Raw genomic sequence first — 24,089 nt, forward strand, 5'->3', positions numbered from 1 at the left:
ATACCAGCATGGATGGGAGATTGTCTGATTGGCAGGAGGCAAAGAGTGGGAATAGAGGGGGCATTTTCTGGTGGCTGCAGGTGGCTAATGATGTTCAGCAAGGGTCGGTGTTGTGTCTGCTTCTTTTCATGTTATATGTCAATGATTCGGATGTAGGAATTGATAGTCCTGTGGTCAGGTGAAGGGGCAGGTAGTGCTGAAGAAGCAGGAGATCTGCAGAAGGACTTAAACAGATTGGAGAATAGACAAAGCACTGGCAGATTGAATATGGTGAAGGGAAGTGTACGGTAATGAAGTTAGGTAGAAGGAATACAGGCATGGGGAGAAAATTCAAAATCAGAGGTGCAAAGAAAATTGGGAGTCATCATATAAGATTCCCTAAAGATTAACTCACAGTTTGAGTCGGAGGTAAGGAAGACAAATGCAACATTGTCATTCATTTTGAGAGGACTGGAATATGAAAACAAGGATGTGATGCTGAGGTTTTTTAAGGCACTGGTCAGCATGCACTTTGAGAATTGTAAGCAGTTAAGGTTCCCTTATCTAAGAAAAGAGGGGGTTCAGAGGAAGTTCTCAAGAATGATTCCAGGAATAAAGCCTTAATGTCTGAGAAGTGTTTGATGACTCTTGGCCTGTAATCAATGAATTTTAGAAGAATAAGGGGGTGGAGATCTCATTGAAACCTTTCGAATACTGATAGGCCTAGACAGAGTGGATGTGGAGAGAATGTTTCCTGCTGCAAGTGAGTCTAGGACCAGAGGACACAGCTGCAGAATAGAGGCACATCCATTTAGAATAGAGATGAGGGGGAATTTCTTTTGCCGGAGGGTGTTGAAACTGTAGAATTTGATGTCACAGACGGTTGTGGTGATTAAGTCATTGCGTGTATTTAAAGCAGAGGTTGATAAGTTCTTAATTTGTCAGGGCATCAAAGATTATAGGAAAAAAAGCAAGAATATGGAATTGAGAGGGATAATAAATTAGCCATGATGGAATGGCAGAGGAGACTCAATGGGCCAAATGGCCTAATTCTGATCCTATGTCTTGTGGTCTTATGGTCTTATCTCATAGAGGGACAGCACGGATCAGTTAGAGATGTGAAAATCAGATGTCGGACAAGACTCTCACTGATTGTATTGTCTCCTGGAAGGATTTGCCTCAACACAGTAACACTGACACCGTCTTAGACTGTGCACAACACTTGCGGCTTTTCTAATTAATGAATCTAATCAAAGTTTTTAAACCACAAACTCTCTTATTTGACCTTGCGTGTAAAAGTGGAATGTCAATGTAAGTGGCATTGTGAAATGCTGAAGATTTCCGGTAATACCACCATACATTTGCCATCACAAAGGTAGGAATTCCAAACAGCCAGGCTGAAGATATGAGTGAGATTGATACAAATCAGTGTTTGCAATGAAATGGAACCAGCTATTCTATCCATGTCAAAACAGCAAAATAGGAGACGCAAGAGATTCTGCAGATGCTGGAAATCTTGAACAACGCAGGCAAAATACATGTCAGGTAGTGGATAAGGAAGGAAATACACAGTCAGTTTTCTGGACTGACACCACAGTGCTACTGAAAGGTCTTAGCCTAAAACATCAGCTGTTTATTCCTCTTCATAGTTGCTGCCTGACATGCTGAGTCCTCCAGCATTTAGTGTGTGTTGCTGTAAACAACAGAATGTTTCATCTGCCTTAGAAAAGGGCATTTTGCACTCACTACAGGACCTTCTTTGTCCTTTTGCACTGAAGTCTCTGGGAGAAGAAGTACTAAATAATCTAAATAAACTGCAGCTTCACGGGCTAGCAAAAATTTTGCTGGGTGATTGTACAACACCCATTATAATGGTAAGCATAGTGGGTAAGATTGCCTGACTCTGCAGAGATTATAAAGATCAGCAATGTCCCTGATCACAATTTAACATGTGGAAATGTCAGGAGCAAGTGATTTGGAAATGTTGCTGCCTAACCTGCTGAGTGCATACACCATTTTCTGTTTTTATTTCACATTTACTACATCTGCCATTTAAAAAAAGAATTCTGACAATGGATAAGTTATTGATTGCGTATTCAAGATGGCATCCAGGTTGAGAACCTTCATCAGGTCCTGAAGAAGGGTCTTGGCCTAAAAGGTCGACTGTTTGTTCATTTCCCTCCAAAGCTGCTGCCTGACCTGCTGAGTTCCTCCAGCATTTTGTGTGTGTTGCTTCCCTCAAGTTGCTTTGCGTCCTCCTTTGCTCCAAAGAGAAGAGTGAAGTTGACTTTGAGATCATTTCAGCATATGGATTAATGTGAATAAAAGGTAAGTGCAACTTTTTGATAATGTTCAGGTGTGACTGCAAAAAAAACTAAGAACAAAATCTGCACAACCGCACACAACCTACAGAATGTACAACAGAGGAATTCAAGTCATTCATTGGTGCTGCAATTATCTCCCAGAATAGGTCATGTTAAATAATGGTCCACTATCTGGATTGTTTCCATTTGAACAATATATGAAGTGTAATGGAATAGGGCATGGTTTCATTTCTCCTTGTTAAGAAACTTCAGATGTGGACGCAGGAAGTTAAATCTGCACTCTAAGAAGACATCAAAGAAGCAAGTTGTTTGTTTATTTTTTATTTGTTGACATAGAGCGCAGAATAGGCCCTTTTGGTCCTTTGAGCCACGTTGCCCAGCAACCCCTCTGATTTTAATCCTCGTCTAATCACAGGACAAGTTACAATGACCAATTAATCTACCAGATGGTACGCCTTTGGACTATGGGAGGAAACTGGAGCATCTGGAAGAAACCCTTGCAGTTCATGAAGAGAATGTGCAAACTCCTTACAGGCATCGGCATGATTGAATATCATCGTAAAACATGAAGTTACAGCATCTTTTCTAAGTTATAGGATATGAATATTCTGCGTAACAGCAGACAGAAATGTTGATACAAGGGAGATTTAGAACACAGATGAGCCTTAATCAGGCCAATTTGGAAGCATTAACTGGGAAGGCAGATTGCACAAATTATCACAACATAAGCTGCAAGACTGTTTATTGAGGTCAATTATTGGTAAGGGAAATAGATTCAGATCCAGATTTATTTATTTATCATGTGTACGTGGAAACATAAGGTGAAATGCATTATTAACATTAACAACCAACACAACCTACTGATTAGCTTCAAGACAAGTGATCAAAATGCCATTAGTTTCAAGATAATTGTGGAGAAGGACAGGTCTGGTCCTTGGGTTGAGACGCTAAGTTGGAGAAAGGCCAATTTTGATAGTATCAGAAAGGATTTGACAAAGGTGTTCTCTGGCAAAGTCGCACTTGGTTAGTGGGAGGCCTTCACAAGTGACATTTTCAGAGTTTGTATGTTCCTATCAGAATGAAAGGCAAAGATAACAGACTTATGGAACCTTGGTTTTCTAGAGATTTTGAGGCCCTGGTTAAGAAAAAGAATGAGGTGTAGGCAGGAAGAAGCAAATGAGGTACCTGAGGAGTGTAAAAAATGCAGAGAACACTTAACAGGGAAATCAGGAAGGCTAAAAGAAGGCTTGAGGTTACTTTAGCAGACAAGGTGAAGAGAATCACAGGGGCTTCAACAGACATATTAAGAGGAAAAGGGTAGCAAGGGACAAATTTGGTCCTCTTGAAGATCAGAGTGGTCATCTATGCATGAAGCTGAAAGAGATGGAGAGATCTTAAATAGATTTTTTGCATCTGTATTTGCTTGGGAGATGGACATAGAGTCTATAGACATGAGGCAAAGCAACAGTGAGGACACGGACTGTATACATATTACAGAGGGAGAGATGTTTGCTATCTTGAGGCAAATTAGGGTGAACAACTACCCAGGGCCTGACGAGGTCTTGCCTCAGATTCTGTGGGAACCTCGAGCAGAAATTCAGCAGCCTTAGCAGAGATATTTAAAACTTCCTTAGCCAAAAGCGAGGTGCCAGAGGACTGGAGGATAATTAATGTTGTTTTAAGAATGGTATCTAAATTTAAATGTGTATCACAGAAAATGAGCAATCAGTGTTCAAACTACTTTGATAACTGGAAGAATCTCTTCCTTGGTAGGGGTAGGGAGATCCTCTGCTCAAATAGTGGATATTGGCAGCTAAGCTCGTCATGGAGCATAAAAAAGGAAGTGATCCGGCCTTTGAAGAATAGGTGGCTACAGTATAACCTCCCACAAGTGAGAGAACCCATAGCTCTCTAAATCAGACAGAGTTTAAGATCTTTGTTTCAGCTTAGACCTCTGCGGTCAGCAATCTCAATACCGTCACAGACAAGCAATGAGAAAATCAAAAAGGATGTTGGTATTTACAGCACGAGGGTCAGAGTGGTAAGGAAAGACATCTTGGCGAGGTGGTATCAGGAATTTTGTTTACAAGGCTGGTCTTGTTTCCAAGGAGGCGTATACTGGCAATAGAGGAAGTGGAATGAATGTACATTGGAATGGTGCTTGGGATGAGCAGCTGTTGCATTATGCACAGAAGGCTTGTACTGACTTGAATTTAGAGGAACAGGAGGTGATCTTATCAATAGGTATGCTATTCTTACAGTGCTGAACAGGGTGGGTGCTTCTGGAACAAGGATTTAACCTGTCAGAATAGGCAATTGGCTATCCATAGCAGAGATGAGAATGCATTTTTCTATCCAGAGAAGGCCAGATCTTTGCAATTCTCCACCCTGTGTCATTGTGTACTAGGCACAAAGCCCTGCCACTCTGCCCTGCTGGTTAATTTTTACCTCACCCCCATGTTTTAGGCACGAAGGGAATCAAAGCAAAATAGTTAAGTGTGAGGTGAGTTAAGTGAGGTGGAGGTGAAGTTAAAGATGTGCTATCATCTTACTGAACCTGCCAACAGAGCAGCAAGATGAGTGGGAATGCAACCCTTCAGAAAGTTTGCCACCCATTGTCCTAGGGCTGCTGGTTCTGACTGACCATGCAGAGTCACTTACTGAGAATGTTGGAGGAGGGAGGGCCCCAGAGGAAAGAGGAATTCAAGTCAAGTCAAATCAACTTTTATTGTCATTTCGACCATAACTGCTGGTACAGTGCATAGTAAAAATGAGACAACGTTTTTCAGGACCATGGTTTACATGACACAGTACAAAAAACTAGATTGAACTACGTAATGAAAATAAAACAACACAGAGAAAGCTACACTGGACTACAGACCTACACAGGACTGCATAAAGTGCACAAAACAGTGCAGGCATTACAATAAATAATAAACAAGACAATAGGGCAGTAAGGTGTCAGTCCAGGCTCTGGGTATTGAGGAGTCTGATAGCTTGGGGGAAGAAACTGTTACATAGTCTGGTCGTGAGAGCCCGAATGCTTCGGAGCCTTTTCCCAGACGGCAGGAAGGAGAAGAGATTGTATGAGGGGTGCATGGGGTCCTTCATAATGCTGTTTCCTTTGCGGATGCAGTGTGTAGTGTAAATAGTGTAGTGTGAATTCTTGGCCTCCTCAGCCATAACTGCGAATTACTCCATTTTAAGTGCTGCCAGTGCTCCTGTGTGATCCTTTGTGGGCGCTCCCTTTCCTTGAGAAACACTTCAGGAATGAGAGACAGGAGGAGTGTTGTTAAATCAGGATTCTTCAGACACTTGCCCTCTGATGTTTGCCTTGAGACATGTATGGGTGTGTGTCTTATTGAATCGAGGTGTGTCGTAAATCTCAGCCAATATCATTGACTCATGGAAGATAATGGTGTGAACCCCACCTGGGCAAAAAGCCCTGCAGTGATTATTCCTAACCTGCATCATCTTGTACACATTTGATTACCATGTCCCACGGACATCTGAAATTCCTTTGACACATTTTTCCAATCATTGAATGACCTGGTCAAGTTTAAAGGGTCACCCTGACAAAATATATCCAGTAAAACTTTGTTCTTCCCACACAAAATGCTGGAGGGACTCAGCAGCTCAGGCAGCATCTGTGGAGAGGAACAAACCGCCGAGATTTCGAGCCTACATCATGGGTTTAGCCCAAAGGATCCTTTCCATGGATGCCGCCTGGCCTGCTGAGCTCCTTCAGCAGTTTGTGTGTGTTACTCTGGATTTCCAGCATCGGCAGAATCCTGTGTTTACGATTTGTTTCATCCCATCAGACAGTCGCCTCTGGGGCTGAACTGTCACAGCAACGTTAATTAGAGCGAGTAGCAGACACTCCCCCATAATCTGGAAAGAAAATTTTGGGGGTGAGGATGGTGCAGAACTTACTGCGGCCTGTGCCAAGGTAGCTGATGTTCTTCACGGCTAGCAACCAGGATTGGCTTCAGTGCTGTCAGTGAGGCAGAGAAATAACCAACTGAGTCGGACTTGGCCTCTCCGAGGATGATTTCATGGTAATACTGAGGATCGACTATGGTGGCTAAATTAGGTCATTTACTAAACATCACCTGCCCACCCCTATCATGGCTCACTGTAAGCTGCTTTAATCAAAATGTTAAAAAACATGTCCCACGTCAAGTTTGGGCCAGGTTACTTCTTCAGTCAATTTGCCCTGCCCTGATATGTTTGCCAATTGTTTTAGAACCCTGCCAACCATCTCTATTGGCCTGTGGTGGGGCTGGATTATCCTCGGGAGCAGACTGATTCCCCTCACTTCCATGTTTGAGTCGAGCCTCAAATCCTACTGTGCTGGACGTCGGGGACGTGTGCTCAGCCTGGTGGGATTGCTATGCCCCAGAGGGAGAAAGGTTACACCGGAGAAGGGAGTCTAGGCAATGCGCTCGTGTCCCTGGAGTGGAATTGATGCAGCAGCTTTTGCGTGCTGAAGCTGGGCCAGCAGCCAATGGAATCATGCTTGAATGCCGTTGTTGGACTGAGTTTTCACCAGGTCTGAACCTGCCTGGAAACACCTCACTACAATGAATGGTCCACGAAGAATGTGGGCTGCTGATATCATCTATGGATAGACTGCCGTAGGCTTCAAATGTTTATGAACTTGCGTGTTAACAAGGTAGTTGTTTGTCAGTTACAGAGGGCTGATTTTATTTAATCATAAAGCCATATGAGTAAAATTGATTTTGTTAATCATAGACTTGTACACTCATAGAGAAATGAGCTCTTTGCCCACGGAGTCTATGCTGGCCATCAAGTACTCAGTTTACTTTAGTGCTCTTCTATCCTCCCTACATTCTGCTTCATCAGTTCTGGTGTGAACATTCTTTTTGTTCTATGGTTCACATTATGGATGAGTCCAAACTCAACCCACAGGAGTATGCGTTCGATTGACCATGCTCAATTCTGAAAATCCCCTCCAGGTAAAACAAAGATTACTTAGGCCATGGATGTGGAGTCAACCAGAGGATGGGGATGAAATCGCATTATGGCTGTGGAATTTAGCTTCAGTAAATAATACAGAAGTAATCAAAAATTGTCCTGACAATCATGACCACAAAACTTACAGACTGTCTTTAAAAACCTATCTTATCTACTGGTCTACTTGTGAACAGACCCACAGCTATGTGAATGACTCTCAAATAGCCTAGCAAAGGCAATTAAGCCAATAATTGCTGGCCTTTCCAATGATACCCAGATCCCCAAAAGATTAACTAATTACAAAACAATTTCTGCCCCATTTCAGTGCTTTTGTTTTCCTTGAATGCATTGGATTTCTGGACCACTCTGCTGATTCCTCCCACTGCCTGGTTTCCCAGCTTCACTTGAGATCTGGATGGTGAGTTCCTGACAGTTAGAAGCCCAATAAGTTATTTATAGAGAGATATCCACTGTTGGCTTGTCAAAGCCACTCAATCTAGTTGAAATATTTAGGGACTTTTCATTGTTATATTCCTCCTTTTTTTGAGGGCTGAAATTCCTGATTAAAAAAGTTAAGCCCCTTAGGAACAAGGCAAAAGATGTGAGACTTGGGTCGAAGGGATTCAGCCTGAAATGTCGGCTCTTTATTCCTGGCTTGCTGAGATCCTCCAGCATTTTGTGTGTGAGACTTAGTAATGTTCACTCACCTCAGCCCTGTATTACAAAGGAGCTCAGCCCGAAACATTGAATATCTATTCATTTCCATATTGCTGCCTGATCTGCTGAGTTTCTCCAGCATTTTGTGTGAGTTGCTTTGGATTTCCAGCATCTACAGACTTCCTCACGTTTATGATTAATAACTGACAGATAGGAATAAATTAGGTTATTTCACCATTGGCTAATTCTATATAATCACTGCTGCAAAGCATAACAACTCCAATTATGGTTAAGAGATGATGACCATTTTTATCTGGAAATCCAATTATCATAACAGGCATTAAAGTGACCAACAGAGGTGGAAATGTGGGGAAAAGAAAAGAGTTAAAGAGAAAGGGTATGTCATTTGGTGTAAAAATATGGGTAATGGCGGGCAAGTGGTGCATAGTCATGTGAGAATCATTTTTCCAATCATCTAGTTGATTCCAACTCTTCGTGACCTCGTGGACCATAGGGTCCATATGGTTTTTGTGGTAAGATACGGAAGTAGATTGCCAGGCCTTTCTTCTGTGCAGATACTGCTGCCGCCCAGGTGGTACCCAGCTGGGTTTGAACACGGGAACACCTGCCTCTGAAGTCCAGTACTGATGCCACCACACCAGCAGAGAAATTGTCATTGAAAAGATGAAAGGTTCATTATCTGAGTCTGCACACCAATTATTACAAGGTAGATTAACTGACGGCTCAAGTGGAATAAGTTAAATGGTCAGTTAATCATTACAGAGAAATGGTTGCAAGGTGACCAAGATTGGGAAGAGAATATTCCAATGTACTTGACATTTTGGAAAGATAGTTAACAAATAAAAAGAGGCGTGGGATAGTTTTACTAAAGCATGAGGTCAGAACAGCTTTGAGAAATTACCTTGACACAGAAGTGAAGATGTATAATTAATTTGAAAGCAAATAAAAACAGCTAGGGAAGGAAGTCACAGGTCTGGATCCCCTGTAGGCCATTCTCTGCAATATAGGATAGAGTATATATTAAGAAATAGCGGGCCATTAGCACAAGAGATTCTGCAGATGCTGGCAATTTAGAGTAACACACACACAAAATGCTTGAGGAACTGAGGCCTGAAATGTCAGCTGTTTATTCCTCTCTGTAGATGCTGGCTGGCCTGCTGAGTTCCTCTAGCATTTTATGAGAGTTTGTCAAGAAATAATAAGTACCTTTTTAAAAAAAAATACTTCAATAATGATGAATGGTTTTAACCTTCATCTGGATTCAACAAATCATATTGGCAAAGGTGGACTTGAGGACAAGTTAATTGAGTTTATTTAAGACAGGATGTCAGAATAATTTGTTGTCGAATCAGAAAAGGAATAAGTTACTGTAGGTCTGGTCACATGAACTACGACTGGATTAATTCATGATCTTGTAAGTGAAGTGTGATCAAAAGGTAACAGGTGGTTTAAGAGTGAGAAATTTCAGAAACAAGTATCTTGTGTTGGGGAGATTACTGGTAGGCCATCAGATTGGATAAAGTTTAAAGATCTGGATAAGATGGAAAAAAAATAAAGACAGTGAAAATAGATTTCATAGAACATAGAAGAGTACAGTACTCACCCTTCAGTCTACAATGAAAAGAAGCTTTAAAAATGTACAGAAACACACTGAAGAGTTTCCACATTGCCAAAGAGGACGAGAGAATCTAGGGTAAATATTGGTCTCTGTGTGGATAGGATTGGAAGGAGATGATGGAACATAATGAAGTGGCAGAGACCTTGAACAAATATTTGTATCTGTTTTCATAGTGGAGAAATCTGAAACCAACCCAATATAGATCCAGGGACTGAATGCATTGTAGCCAAATTTGTTGGTAACATGAGGAGGTATCGGAAGACAAGCAGTGGAGAGGGTACCGAAAGACTACTAAAGGATATGGATTGGTTAAGTCAATTTCAATGGGAAAAACATTGGCAGGTAGTGTACTATGTGGGGAAATATTGGTAGGAAGCACAGAAAATCTAAATATTCTTCATCTGGAGAGGGATTACAAAATGCTGCTGTACGGAGGGATTTGGGTTTCATCAGGCATGAATGACAGAAAATTAGTGTTCAGGTAATGATAGGTAACTGGAAAGGCAGATGGAAATTGTTGAAGAGGGGTGGAGGGCAAATAGAAAAGCTTTGCTACAGCTGGACCAGACCTGGAGTACTGCGCATGGCTCTGCTCTGCTTGCTGAAGAAAAACTACACTTCTACTAGAAGCAACTCAGGCTTGCTACCAGGATGAAGGGTTTGGTCAGGCAGGCTGAAATTATGCTCAGAAAATGTAGAAAAATGAGGGGTAAACTTATCAAAACATGGAAGATTTTAAGTGGGGGTTTCCCTTGTCAGGGAATCTAGAACGAAGGGCCATTATTTCAGTGTAAGGTGCCATTAACTTTACACAGGGCAGGGAGAACTTCTTCCCTCTGAATATCTTTGGAATTCTCTAAACAAGGAAGGTGTGGTGGCTAGATTAGTGAATAGATCCAAGGGGTGACAGAGATCTTTGGACCAGCTGTGGCAAGAATTATGGGAAACAGACAGGAAATAGTGCCAAGGCCTAGGTTAGATCAGTTGTTATTTTATGAAATGAAAGTGGTTTGAGAGGCAGTTTGAACTGTCACAGTTTCCTCTACTTTGTTGAACAGAGAAGGGGTGGGACTATGATGGAGCATGAACAGGCGGGATGGGGGACACAGTGGTGGTGTGACAGAGGATAGGACAGAATAGCAACAGTACTGGAATCAGTAAAGGGATAATGGGAGTGAAGAAGTGAAGATGGCATTAGGGTCTGAGCTGGATTAGTTTTGTTGCTGATGAAATTTTAATATTCATAGTAATTTATAACTTCAAATCATGGCATGGTATATAAGAAAATGACTGATTTTTTTTAAAATGCAGACTTGGGTTATTTAATATGTCCTTGTATATTATTGAACAACCAACTCAGAAATCAGATCCAAAATTGGTCCAGAGATTTTCACACTAAAATACATACACTGTTCATCGGAATGAAAAAAGATGGATTTCCTTCTGTGAAAATTTACCAGGTTATGCGTTTCACTGTATGTTGGAACCACAAGGAAACGGAAGTATTTACAATAAATGGTGACTTGTATTCTAGAGGAGGAACAACTTAAGCAAAAGGCACAAATTGAACGATTAATTTGCTATATCACTAACTGAAGACAAAAGAGACTGCAGATGCTGGAATCTGGAACTGCAAACGAAGTGCTGGAAGAACTCAGTGGGTCAGGCAGCATCTGTGATTGTCCACTTCCCACCTTTGATGTTGCCTGACAAGTTGAGCTCCTTCAGCACTTCATACGTTGCTCTGTATTTCCAACTTGTTTCCCTAATAGAGTCATCGAACAGTACAGCACAGAAACAGGCCCGTCGGCCCATCTAGTCTGTGCCAAACCATTTAAATTCCCTATTCCCATCAACCTGCACCAGGACCATAGCCCTCTAGACCCCTACCATCCATGTACCTATCCAAACCTCGCTTAAACATTGAAATTGAGCTTGTGTGCACCACTTGTGCTGGCAGCTTGTTCCATGACCTTCTAGTGATGAAGTTCTCCTCATGTTCCTCTTAAATTTTCACCTTTCACCCTTAACCCATGACCTCCAGATGTAGTCCCACCCATCCACAGTGGAAAAAGGCAGCTGGCATTTACCCTGCCTCTTTGCTTTTGCATTCTGTAATCAAAGACACAGTTCTGCTTATTGAAAAGGCGTTATGTTCTCAGTATTTTTATTTGCACAGGCTGCCTTTTGCACATTAGTCCTTGTAAATTTTTTTTGTAAAATTCTGCTGTATTTTCTGTAAATGCTTGCAAGAAAATGAAACACCAGACAGTGTATGGTAACATTTCTGTACCTTGATAATAACAGACAAACCCTTCTCAGACTTCCAGCTGGATTCGGGTATCAATTATAACCAATGTTTCGATGACAAACTCTGCCATCTCCATGTCATTGAAACTTTGGTTATAATCGATATCGGCATGCAGCTGGAAATCTGAAAGAGTTTATTTGTCATATATGGCACGAGATCCTTTCTCACTTTGATAAAAAGCTGACTTTGAATTTTGAATTGTTTTTATTCAGTGTTCCTTTTTACCTGCCTTATTCCTCTCAGCTGGTTCCAGATCTTTACACACCTGACTTTTGTCTGCTTCAATGTCCACTCATAATTACTGGGCCTTCCTTTGATTTGCTTCTCCTTCATATCCTCAGCTTCTGATGAATTATTTGCATAGAAAAAGACCTCTTTGGAGAATCATGGAATGTCATGGCACATTTTATAGCTCAGACATGTAAGAGCTCCATATTAACTGTGTGAGGGTTACAAGCAGTAGACAATCTGCTCATAGGGTGATGGCTAGAACATTTTCCATATTCTTCTCTTTCTTGTGAGACAGAAGGAGGCCATTCAACCCATCAAGCTATGCATGCTTTGGGAATTCTATCGATCCCGTTCCTCCACTTATTTCCAACAGAACATCAGTTCCCGCCTGATTCTCTTGTCATTAGGGGCAATTTCCAGTTTCCAGTTATCATGGTGAAACATCAGACACGCAAGAAGAGGCCAGAGTAGCTGACTGGGTGAAACGCAAGCTCCACACAGGCAGTGCCCAAGATCAAAGGTGACCCTGGTTCGCTGGGTCTGTGCAGAAACAGCACTAACTGTGGCATTAGCGTACAGCCTCTCCAAAGCTGGCCATTAGAGCCTTTGCTTAATGGATTATTGGAAAAGAACTCAAATGCAGTGCTTCCTCAGAACTAGAACGTGAAATGAAATTGTGTGTTTGCTGTTGGAGTGTGGTTTGAAATCACTGGCAACTGACTCTCTCCGCTGTCAGCTGAGCCAAGCTGGAAAGTCAGGAGAGCAGTCCCTCACAGCACAGCGACCATTTAGAATGGAGATGAGGAAGCGTCTCTTTACTCAGCGGGTTATGATTCCTTGTAAATCTGTATTTTGTGGCTGCTTGGTCAGTCAGTCTGCAGCCAGTGAGTATATTTTTTGATTCTAATAGAATTGAAGGGTCCTTAGACAAGAAGCTGAGACTGAGGTAAACAATCAGCCACAACTTTATCGAATAGTCCGGCAGACTCAAGGGACCAGACAACCCATCCTGATTGTGGCTCTTACAGCACAAGAGAGAGGGGTCAGGACTTTAATTTGGAAGGAATGCAAGGAACATTTATGGCACTTAGAGGAGAGAGGGGCAAGGAGAGTTTAAAGGGAAGCATCATTGTAGAAAGTATAAAGTACCTGAGGGCAGCTCAAAATGGATTGGCTGGCTTATTTTAGCAACGACAATAAGCAGGAACTGTTTATATGAAGCATGCAGATGCTTCTATTACCCTAATCTCCTTAAAGGGAAAAGATCACATCTCTAATGCTCAGATATGGCCTTTACCCAATTAATGGAAACTAATTTTACCAGACAGTCATTTACTGTTGCAATTACAAAATCAAAAGCCCTGTAGCTAAATCTAAATTATATTTTTAACAAACGAATTATGTACATTATGCCATGGACGAATGTAAATAAAAATACTCCATTAGTGGGCTGAATTGGAAATATTGATCCCAGAGATGTGTTTCAGGGATACAGTTCATGCTATCATGGTTCTTGGTGCTTTTCTGAAAACTCACCGTGCTTTCAATCGAAGAGAACAATTTAGAAAATGAGCCCTGTCGCTATTTCGCAAACGTTCACACACCCACTATTGTTAAGTACTGCTGTACTTCATCTCCATTTAAAATCAGTCACAGCTCATTTTCTTGCAACATTGACAATGTTGTCCAAAAAAAATGACAGGAAATACTAGTGAAAGATCATCATTCAGAGAGACACATCTCAACACTAATGGGAATGGCTGACAGTTTCCTCCAAAATGTATCTTAATGCACAAATATGCAACAATAAGGGAGGCCATTTACCCAGTTGCCCAGCTCTGTCTGCGTAGTGATGAGGAAACTTTGGTCTGGAAAGGAATCTAATGAGAGCTTCACTGAAAAGGTACTTAATGAAAGATCAGCTTTTTTATTGACACCAGTCACTTGCATGATTGAGAATAGTTCAATGTCATTGTACATACACACATACTGTACATGCATACAGCCACGTACATGCTCACACAGACATGTATGTAAGAAGACAGACACAACACATGGTAACCCCACCACCTGCCAGGCACATCCTGGTGTGTTTCTGTGTTTACAGCAGTATAGAAAGAGAGAGAGAGCTTTCCTTCGCCTTTTCACAAATCAGGAGGAATTATCAGAGTTTGTGTTTGATTATTTTTATATTGGGATGCAGTGTGGAATAGCCCCGGAATAGCCCCTTTGAGACACACCACCCAGTATCCCCTGGTTTAACATTAGCCCATCACAGGACAATTTACAATGATCAATTAGCCTACCAACCAGTGTGGGAGGAAACTGGGGCACCTGAGTGCTCACGGGGAGAACGTACAAGCTCTTTTCAGGCAGCAGCAGGAATTGAACCCGGATCGCCTGTTCTGTAGAGCATTGTGCTAACCACTACACTACCGTGCTGCGCCCAGTAAAGACGATACTGATTGATCTGCCATTGACAAATAAAAATAAGTCTTCACAAAGTCCCCTGGAGGAATATGACATTTTCATTCTGTTTTCCACTTTGTGTGTGATTTGTAAAGAACATGCACCAACTATCAAAATATTTAATATGAGTGTACATAATGAAATATGTATATTTCTTATTGCAGTTTGTAGTATATTTTATGCCACAAACAACACATTTCATGACATATATCTGTGATAATAAATCTGATTCAGATTCCGACTTGTCCAAGCAAGTGAAGAGTATTCCATTGCGATTCTGACTGCCTCTGAATCTTGGAAAGGCCATGGGGTATGAGGAAATGAGTCACTTGCTTGAAGTCTACCTGCTTACATAGGCACTCTGTTTATGGGGAAACACTCAGGAGGCCAGGGAGAATCCGTGGAAGGGAAAGTTATTAAATTTAGTTATAATATCAGGTTTCAAGGCAGAGATGGTGTCCTGTCGGAACAAAAGATCAGCATCTTGAAAAACTAACACTGCTACAAACTGTGTTTACCTCTCTACAGATGCTGCCTGGAGCGATGAGTGTTGAAATTTTTCTCTTTTTATTTTAGATTTGCCGTAATTGCAGCCAATGTTCCCTCCAAGCTTTACACAGCTGCGCGGACCAACCACGACTGAGCAGGAAATTTTTACGTGGCCTGAAAACTGTGCGGCACTTTAAATGGTACTCCGTAATATGCATACTATGAATATATAGAATGGAAATCGAAAAGTCACATATTTTGATTTTATCTAATGGAAGGGTACAATACAGTACAACAAAGAAAATCTTTCACATTTCGTAAACTTTTTCTCATCTGCCTTTATTACAAATCCATTGTTTATAGGCACTTCCCTGATTAATTTCTCATCCAGATGAAAGGCACGTCTTATTCCTCATTAGATCATCCAAATATTCCACTTCCAGTCTGCTTCTGGATTGAATTCATAAGGCTGAATCCATGTTTGCCATTAACACTATAAGGTTGAAATGTTCCAGTGATGTCAGCAAGGATTGACAGTTCTTCAAATTCTTCATTTCCTTGCATGTAGATCTACATATTAGTGTGTAGACCTCCATTGGTCTTGCTTGACCATGGATTTGCACCTTGGAAAGTTTCCAGGGCGCAAGCCTGGGCAGGTGTTTTTAAATGGAAGACCGACAGTTGTCCGAGCTGCAAGTGTCCCCTCTCCACGCCACTGATGTCGTCCAAGGGAAGGGCATTAGGGCTTGGCAGTGGAGTCATCGCAGAGCAATGTGTGGTTAAGTGCCTTGCTCAAGGACACACACACAGCCTCAGCCAAGGCTCGAACTAGCGACCTTCAGATAACTAGACGAACGCCTTAGCTACTTGGCCACGCGCCAACACTACATATTAGTGAAGGTCCTAATTAAACTGCCCATGTTTATTTTACAGCTCAAAACAGTGTTGTAACTTGAAACACTGACCATGTACACATGTTGAAGCTCTAAAATGTTTCAAGTAAAATTATATTAACAGTTATGTAAAAGTAAGTTCCAGCTGTATGGTAACAAAGGCTATGTGCATGGGGGCATTTCAGTTAGCGAGTGGCTTTGCACTCCAGCGGCAACAGTTTCATATTCACTCAGTATTTATGTGGTGTCTGTTTGGGTTCTGTGCTGATAGTATTGTTGGTATTTTGATGGTCGGGGACTGGGCAATACAGTAATTAATTGGGGATTGCATCAGCTGATATTTTTGTGGAATGAACTGCTAGAGGAAGAGATTGAGACAGGTACATTAACAATATTTAGGGAAAATAGGAAAGGTTTGGAGGAATGCCAGCTTAACGCAGGCAAAGGGGACTAGTTTGGACAGGGATGGGGCATCTCGGTCGGCATGAATCATTTGGGCTGAAGGGCTTGTTTCCGTGCTGTATGAATCTCTGACTAAAAGGTGGCCATTTGGCCCATCCCACCTGTGATAGGTATCTAATTAACTGTGGGTTTGAGCTCTGGGAATTTGCCTGAGCGCAGAGTCGGGGCCGGGTTGTGTTTCTCGCGGCCTAGATGCGCCGCGGGTTAGCGAGCGAGCGAGCCAGCCAGCCGGCGCTGTGTCCTTGCAGCAGCGCTCCGCTCTCTGCCGGGCTCCGACGCTAGTGGTCAGTATCATTGACGTCAATAGGGAGACGCAGATGTGAGCTCGGATTTCCGCAAAGCAGCAAGAGCGAGGAGCCGTACGGAGAGGAAAGAGCGAGCTCTGCGGAGACGGATCCGGGCGAGTTGTGCAGTTTTCATGATTCGGTCATGGCTTGGGAGGATGTCGGGTTGAAGCTGTTGGCCTGACGGATGTGTCAGCGGGCACAGCCTACTCGCTGCTGGGGGAAGAGGCACTACGCGGGCGCAGGTCCCGAACACCGCACTGCAGGTAAGTTGGGGCTCCACTTTAAGGCGCACGGTTGTTCTTTCCAATCCTTTGCTATCTTAGCACCCCCAGACCCGACTAAAGTTGTAACAGATGGGCGAGTCCTGCTGCTGCCTCTTCCAGTCGCCCAACAACGCATGAGATGAAACCCACAGCTTTGCTCCAATTTCTGAAATGCATTCACTAATAAAGTTATTTTAGTTGGGGGGGTGTTGGGGCGGCGGCTCGGTGTTTAAGGGGGCGGGGTTGGTATAAAAAGATACGAAGTGAGGGGATTTAAAGCCTGCAAACGAGGAAGTCGTTACGTGATTAGTGACGCTCTCAAGGGGTTAAAACCACCCTTGTCGTGGGTTTGCAAGTAGAAAATGCTGGAAACACTCAGTGGGTCAGGCAGCATCTGTGGAGGGAGAGACCGGCGATGAACTGGTCTCTGCTGAGTATCTCCAGCATTTTCTGCTGGCAGTCGAGGTCTGCGTGATTCGCGTTTCTCCTGTTGTGTGTCACGGGGCAGGGGTGACTGAGTGGCCGTTTCTCTCTCCCCCCCGGCAGATCCCGGAGCCCTCTGCCCGCTGAAGCCACCTCCAGCGACTTGCCTCCGCGGTGGGAGAGCGGACAACAGACCATGGCAGGGCCAAGACAGTGCTGCGACGGGAAGATTGCCGGGCTGTACGATCTAGATAAGACCCTGGGCAAGGGTCACTACGCCGTGGTCAGATTAGCTCGGCACGTCTTCACGGGGGAGAAAGTTGCGGTCAAAGTCATCGACAAGACCAAACTGGACAAGTCTGCCACGGGCCATCTGTTACAGGAGGTGCGGTGCATGAAGTTGGTACAGCACCCTAACGTGGTGAGGCTGTACGAGGTGATCGATACCCAGAGCAAGCTCTATCTGATCCTGGAGCTGGGCGACGGCGGGGACATGTTCGACTACATCATGAACCATGACAGCGGGCTCTCGGAGGAGCAAGCGAAGATCTACTTCGCCCAGATCGTGCACGCCATCTCCTACTGCCATAAGTTGCATGTGGTGCACCGTGATCTGAAGCCGGAGAACGTGGTCTTCTTCAAGGAGCAAGGGGTAGTCAAGCTGACCGACTTCGGGTTCAGCAATCGCTTCCAGCCCGGCAAGATGCTGACGACCAGCTGCGGCTCGCTGGCTTACTCGGCGCCCGAGATCCTTCTCGGCGACGAATACGATGCACCTGCAGTGGGTGAGTAAAACGGGTCCCTTTCTCGCCCCCACCAACTCTGTCAGACTAGAAAGTGCCCCTTTACCATGGGGGGGGGGGGGATTTCAAACAGAAACCCAAGCTGAAGTTTGTTCCGAGCGCCGGGGGCCGAGCTGCTATCGATGGGTACCGGAGTCACACCGGTAAGAACTGTATTCAAGTCCCTAACCCTCGCTCTCCGTGGCGGGTAGATGGGACGCGCTGGAATCTGAAAGTATGAATGAAAATCTGTTTGTGTGAATCAAATTTAACGGGTTGTCAGTGCAGTTTGAAATTTAAAGGTGATTCCGTCTCATTGGCCGTGGGGTGAAACTAAAGGAATGCCGTGTCTTCTGATTCACGTTTGCTATTACTTGTTTTTCGTAATTAAACGTACCCGGTTTAAAAGGACATCATTATCATAGAAAGGTGTTTACAAACCTTCACTGGCATCCGAAAAGCCTGTAGGTGACATCACTTCCGCACAAGGTTGACACGAGTGTCAGTTTGGGTTCTGTCATTCCTCCCGCCGATATAACACCCCTTAAAGCAGCTGCGGTGCAGTTGACATCTGCTCCGTTTACATCCAGCACGTCAGGTCGTGGAATATTTGTGCACACATCTGCGCGATCCGCTCTGGGCAGAAGAGAGGAGAATCGTGCTTGCTTTGTACCCTAGCCTGCCCCTTTAACGGTGGCCTTCGGGATTTCTGCTAGCACCCATTTATCAGAGGCAGCACTCCATTGTGTCACGCAGAAGCTTTCCCTCCAAGTAGGCAATGGACCGGTAACAGTCTCATTACAGTCCGGAGCTGGCCAGCCTGAGTAGTACACACAGGAGCAGTGTGGGGTGAATTTCCTTGTGTTGTGTCCTAATTTATTCACAGTAATGGACTAGTTAAACCACAGTGCTCTACATAATGGGATAATCTCCTGACTTAGTTTCTCCCATTTGGACTCTGAAGATGCCATTTACATACATTATTTAATACCGGTATAGTTATTACATAGCAAGAGTGAAACAACTTGTTAATTGTAATCCCTGCCCCTGCATGTTTCTGATCTTTCAATTTTCATTTGATGGAGCAGTAGAGTCATAGACCATTATAACGCAGAAACAGGCCCTTTGGCCCATCTAGTCTGTGCTGAACCATTACTCTGCCAAGTTGTATCAACCTGCACCTGGAGCCAAGCTCTCCATACCCCTGCCATCCTTGCACTTATCCAGACTTCTCTAAAGTGTTCGAATCGAACCCACATCCACCACCTCTGTTGGCAGCTTGTTCCACACCGAGCGAAGCAGTCATGTGGCCAAGCGGGGCCATGCTCCTCCTGAATCGACATCGTCTTGCAGTATTCGTGCAGCAAGGCTGCAGATTTACCTTGAATGTATCGCTGACCATTTCAGGGTTAATTTCAGACTCATTCAGAAATCTGGAGGATCTCAACGGTTCTTCAGAAAAGAATATAGAGTCATGGTTTTGAACGGAGATCCCTCATCAATAGAAAGGAATAGAGTTGACTAGATGAAAGGTCTCAGCCCAAAACATCAACTCTTTCCATAGATGCTGCCTGACCTGCTGAGTTCCTCCAGTATTTTGTGTGTGTTAATCTGGATTACATAGAACATAGAACAGTACAGCACAGTACAGGCCCTTCGGCCCACACTGTTGTGCCAATCCTTAAACCCTGCCTCCCATATAACCCCTCCGTATACCTGTCTAGTGGTCTGATGCAGATTTCCAGCATCTGCATGATCTCTTTTGTTGAAAAATGTGACACTGACCTTTTAGTAGCTATTGCTGGGAATAGTGTTCCTTGTTGCTGGACGCTGTTAATTGTTCCAGCTTGAACGTTTGACACAGTGGACCAAAATAAAATGCAGAATAACACTGGACAGTGCATGGCCCTGTGCTCCTGTGGGATGGACTGTTTAAACCTGTGTGGCCAGCTGAGTTATTCTGGGGAAAGTTCGGTCGGTTTAAACAGATTTTATGTAAATCCATTGCCAGATTGTTATGAGCAATTTGGAAACTTGAAAACTGCATACAGCTTTTTGACTGGGTCAGGAATTAAATAGAAGCAGGATGTCAGACAGGAATGTTTGGTTCCTAGCCATGGATTTAGGAAAAGTACTGCAGTCATCGTCAGGACTAGCATAATTCCTTTCATTCTATTGTGTTCCCAGTTTGCATTAGTACTAGAAAATAGCAGCAAAGTAAACTGTTACACATGCTTCTTGAAAACAGCTGCTTACATATAGAAATTTATAGGATTAACGGGTCATTAACCTTTAAATATGTATGTCATCAGACTTAAAGCTGACGTATTCTGGCATCCTGTCGGTAGCAATTGCATTAAAATGTATGAACGTTACCTGCTGCAGGTCTCACTGTTGCCTTAGGGATCTGTTCTGGGACCCCTTTCTCTCTAAAGGACCTGGACGAGGAAGCGGAGGGGTGGGTTCATAAATTTACTGATGACATGAACGTTGGGAGGTGTTGTGGATAGTGTGGAGGGCTGTCAGTGTTTACAGCGGGACATTGATAGGATGCAAAAATGGGCTGAGAAGTGGCAGATGGAGTTCAACCCAGATAAGTGTGAAGTGGTTCAGTTTGGTAGGTCAAATATGATGGCAGAATACAGCATTAATGGTAAGACTCTTGGCATTGTGGAGGATCAGAGGGATCTTGGGGTCCGAGTATATAGGACATGCCAAGCTGCTGTGCAGGTTGACTCTGGTTAATAAAGCATATGGTGCATTGACCTTCATCAATCATGGATTGAGTTCAAGAGCCGAGAGGTAATGTTGCAGCTATATAGGACCCTGGTCAGACCCCACTTGGAGTACTGTGCTCAGTTCTGGTCACCTCACTACAGGAAGGATGTGGAAACCACAGAAAGGGTGCAGAGGAGATTTACAAGGATGTTGCCTGGATTGGGGAGCATGCCTTATGAGAACAGGTTGAGTGAACTTGGTCTTATCTCCTTGGAGCGACGGAGGATGAGAGGAGACCTGTTAGAGGTGTATAAGATGATGAGAGGCATTGATCGCGTGGATAGTCAGAGGCTTTTTCACAGAGCTGTAATGGCTAGCATGAGAGGGCACAGTTTTAAGATGCTGGGGAGTAGGTAGAGAGGAGATGTCGGGGTAAGTTTTTTTACGCAGAGAATGGCGAGTGCGTGGAATGGGCTGCCGGCGACGGTGGTAGAGGTGGATACGATAGGGTCTTTAAAGAGACTCCTGGATAGGTACATGGATCTTAGAAAAATAGAGGGCTGTGGGTAACCCTCGGTAGTTTCTATGGGAAGGGCTTTGTGGGCCAAAGGCCTGTATTGTGCTGTATGTTTTCTATGTTTCTAAAGAGAAATTAATCAGGCTTCCTGCCAAAAAACATGAGGCTATGTGGGAACAAGTGGTGTATTTTCTTGCTATGGCTGCACAGTGCATGGAAGTCAGTGTGATTTCTTCCCCTCTCCAGTTTTTAACTCCTGGCATTAGTGGTATGTATATTCACCCAAAACCCTGCTGCCTGTACCCACACTTTCACCCAGTTCCACTCATTCCCTGTCCCGCTGCTCAGTGAACCACACTCTCATCCATATTCTATGGCATTTCTTGTTTTGTGGATGTCTGTGAAGAGTAAGAATTTCAAGTTGTATTCTGTATATATTCTTTGATATTGAATTAACCTTTGAATTATTCAGACCTAATGTTCCTGTACTTATGAACAGACTTCTCCAGGGCTCTATCTTTCCCTGTCTCTGTAATATCCACAAACTTCTGAGAGATTTGCATTTCTCCAGGTTAAGCCCTGTGTGTTCACCTTGCTCACATCTCACTATCAGTAGGCATGTCTTCAGCAATCAGGACTCAATGCTCTGGAGCTTCTTCCCTGCTCTCAGATGTCCCTTGATAGCCATCTCCTTGACAGTGCTTCTGCACTCATCTGTCCTCATGTTGTCTTCTTGGCTTGGTGCCACATCTAAAGTCTAATTATTCTCCTGTCAAGTGCATTGGGACATTTTGCTAATTTGAACAGTGGCCATTCCTGTCGTGCAAGATGACCAGCTCAATATTATTCAGCAAACCTGTCCTTTATTTGCAGGGAGTGATAGAATTCAGAAGTTCTGCTTCACAGAGTAAATTTTAAATTGAGGAATATTTGTTTATTGAACAAGTTGAACTGCTTATGGTGGAGCCTGATTTACAAAAGCAAGGAGTCTTCTGTGCTTTTCTCTTTATGTGAACAAATATTTTGCAGTGTAGTTACTTCTTGGAACAACTTCCCTGTATCATCGTCTTTTACTGGAGGCACAGGAATGCTGTACCCCTCCAGTAAGCATACAAATCAGTGATCAGGTAGGTATTTAGATTTACCATTCGGCCTGCTCAAAAAGCTGAAAACCCATTATTGTTGTTTTATTTAATCATATCGCTTTGACGTGATCTGGAAATATTCCAGAGAATCTACAGTGTGCAACCAGTCCACATTGATATCATGACAAAATGAGCCATCTATAGTACTGTGCAGAAGTCTCAGGGACGCATCTATCTAGGGTGCCTAACATATTTGCACCGTACTGAGTTTGTACACCTGATGGGAGCCAAGGGCACTGGGAATAGTGGGGTGAAGAGCCACGGAAAGAGTGTGTGGCAGGTGGCAGAGAAGGAGTGCCAGGGGCAGGGGTTGGTGCAGATGCAGACGCACCCAGCCTTGAGGCACCAGGCAAAGTAATTTGATTCCAAACAATTAGTTTACTGATCATTACAGAAAGTGCCTCTGATGCTTCTGCTCCCTTCCCCCTCCCTTCTCTTCTTGCCAACCGTGATTCCCCTCACCCTGCCCCCTCCCCACTTTCAGTCCAGAATAGAGACCCAGATCAGAATCAGATTTATCATCACTCACATTTTGCACGGTACAGTACCTGAAGATTGTTGTCTCCTTTTCCAAAGGGTTATTATCTTCAAAGGCTTTAAAATTTTGCCCATTTCCCATCTTCTGTTTGATTGTTGATTTGTCTTGATGCATTTGTATAGTGCCTATAAAAAGTACTCCTCCCACCCCTTGGAAGTTTTCATGTTTTATTGTTTAAAAAGTCGAATCACAGTGGATTTAATTTGGCTTTTTTTTTGACACTGATCAACAGAAAAAGACTCTTCCGTGCCAAAGTGAAAACAGATTCTCCCTCGTTCTTCTAAACTCCAGCAAGTACAGATGCAGAGCCATCAAACACTCCTCAACATTAACCCTTTCATTCCAGGAATCATTCTTGTGAACCTCCTCCAGACCTTCACCCACGCTAGCACATTCCTTCTTCGATAAGAGGCCTAAAACCGTTCTCAGAACTTCAAGTGTGGTCTGACCAGTGCCTCAGCAGAACGTTACGGACGCAACATGCTGAATAGCATCATTCTAAATGTTTGGCGTCCGCTTCTCAGATTTCCCGACCTCAGCCAAACCATTACAGGGCCGCCAGTGGCTCTGTGGCTTCCGCCTTCCTTTCCCGTTCCTCAACAACAATAATCTCCCAGCCTCCGACTCTTGCACCTCCAAAGGATTTGGTGGCTTCGGCTTCCATTCGTGCCTGGCTGACACCTTGTGCAGTGTGACTTACTTACTGTGTAAGGAAAGTAAGCATCAAATGTTATCCCAATTTATTTGTGTTCAGTTAACCCTGGTGCTCCAGAACCTGTTACTGCAGCCAGCTGTACTGTGATGATACTGTGAGCCGATCGAGCTGCCTCAAATGGAATGTGACCCTCTGAAATTTCAATGACTGGCATTTCCCAAAAAGTAAACCAGGAACTCATTGTGGTCCAGGTGGCCAGAGCGCGTACAGTCGCTGTGGTGTGGTTACATTTCATTCATGCCATGCATGCTTTAATAACGACACCATGAG

The 24,089-nt window shown here is 43.6% G+C and overlaps 1 protein-coding gene across 1 annotated transcript in view; it reads left to right on the forward strand.

The window, feature by feature from the left end:
- Positions 1–15,477: 15,477 nt before the first annotated feature.
- snrkb (SNF related kinase b) overlaps positions 15,478–24,089 on the forward strand; it is a 114,991-nt gene continuing 106,379 nt past the window's right edge. The window contains exons 1-2 of the mRNA XM_059992654.1: positions 15,478–16,981; positions 17,528–18,189. Of these exons, the coding sequence (XP_059848637.1) occupies positions 17,601–18,189 (589 nt within the window). The 5' untranslated portion in view covers positions 15,478–16,981; positions 17,528–17,600. The remainder of the gene's footprint in view (positions 16,982–17,527; positions 18,190–24,089) is intronic.

Source organism: Hypanus sabinus, chromosome 17, assembly GCF_030144855.1.
Source record: "Hypanus sabinus isolate sHypSab1 chromosome 17, sHypSab1.hap1, whole genome shotgun sequence".
Classification (NCBI taxonomy): Eukaryota; Metazoa; Chordata; class Chondrichthyes; order Myliobatiformes; family Dasyatidae; genus Hypanus; species Hypanus sabinus.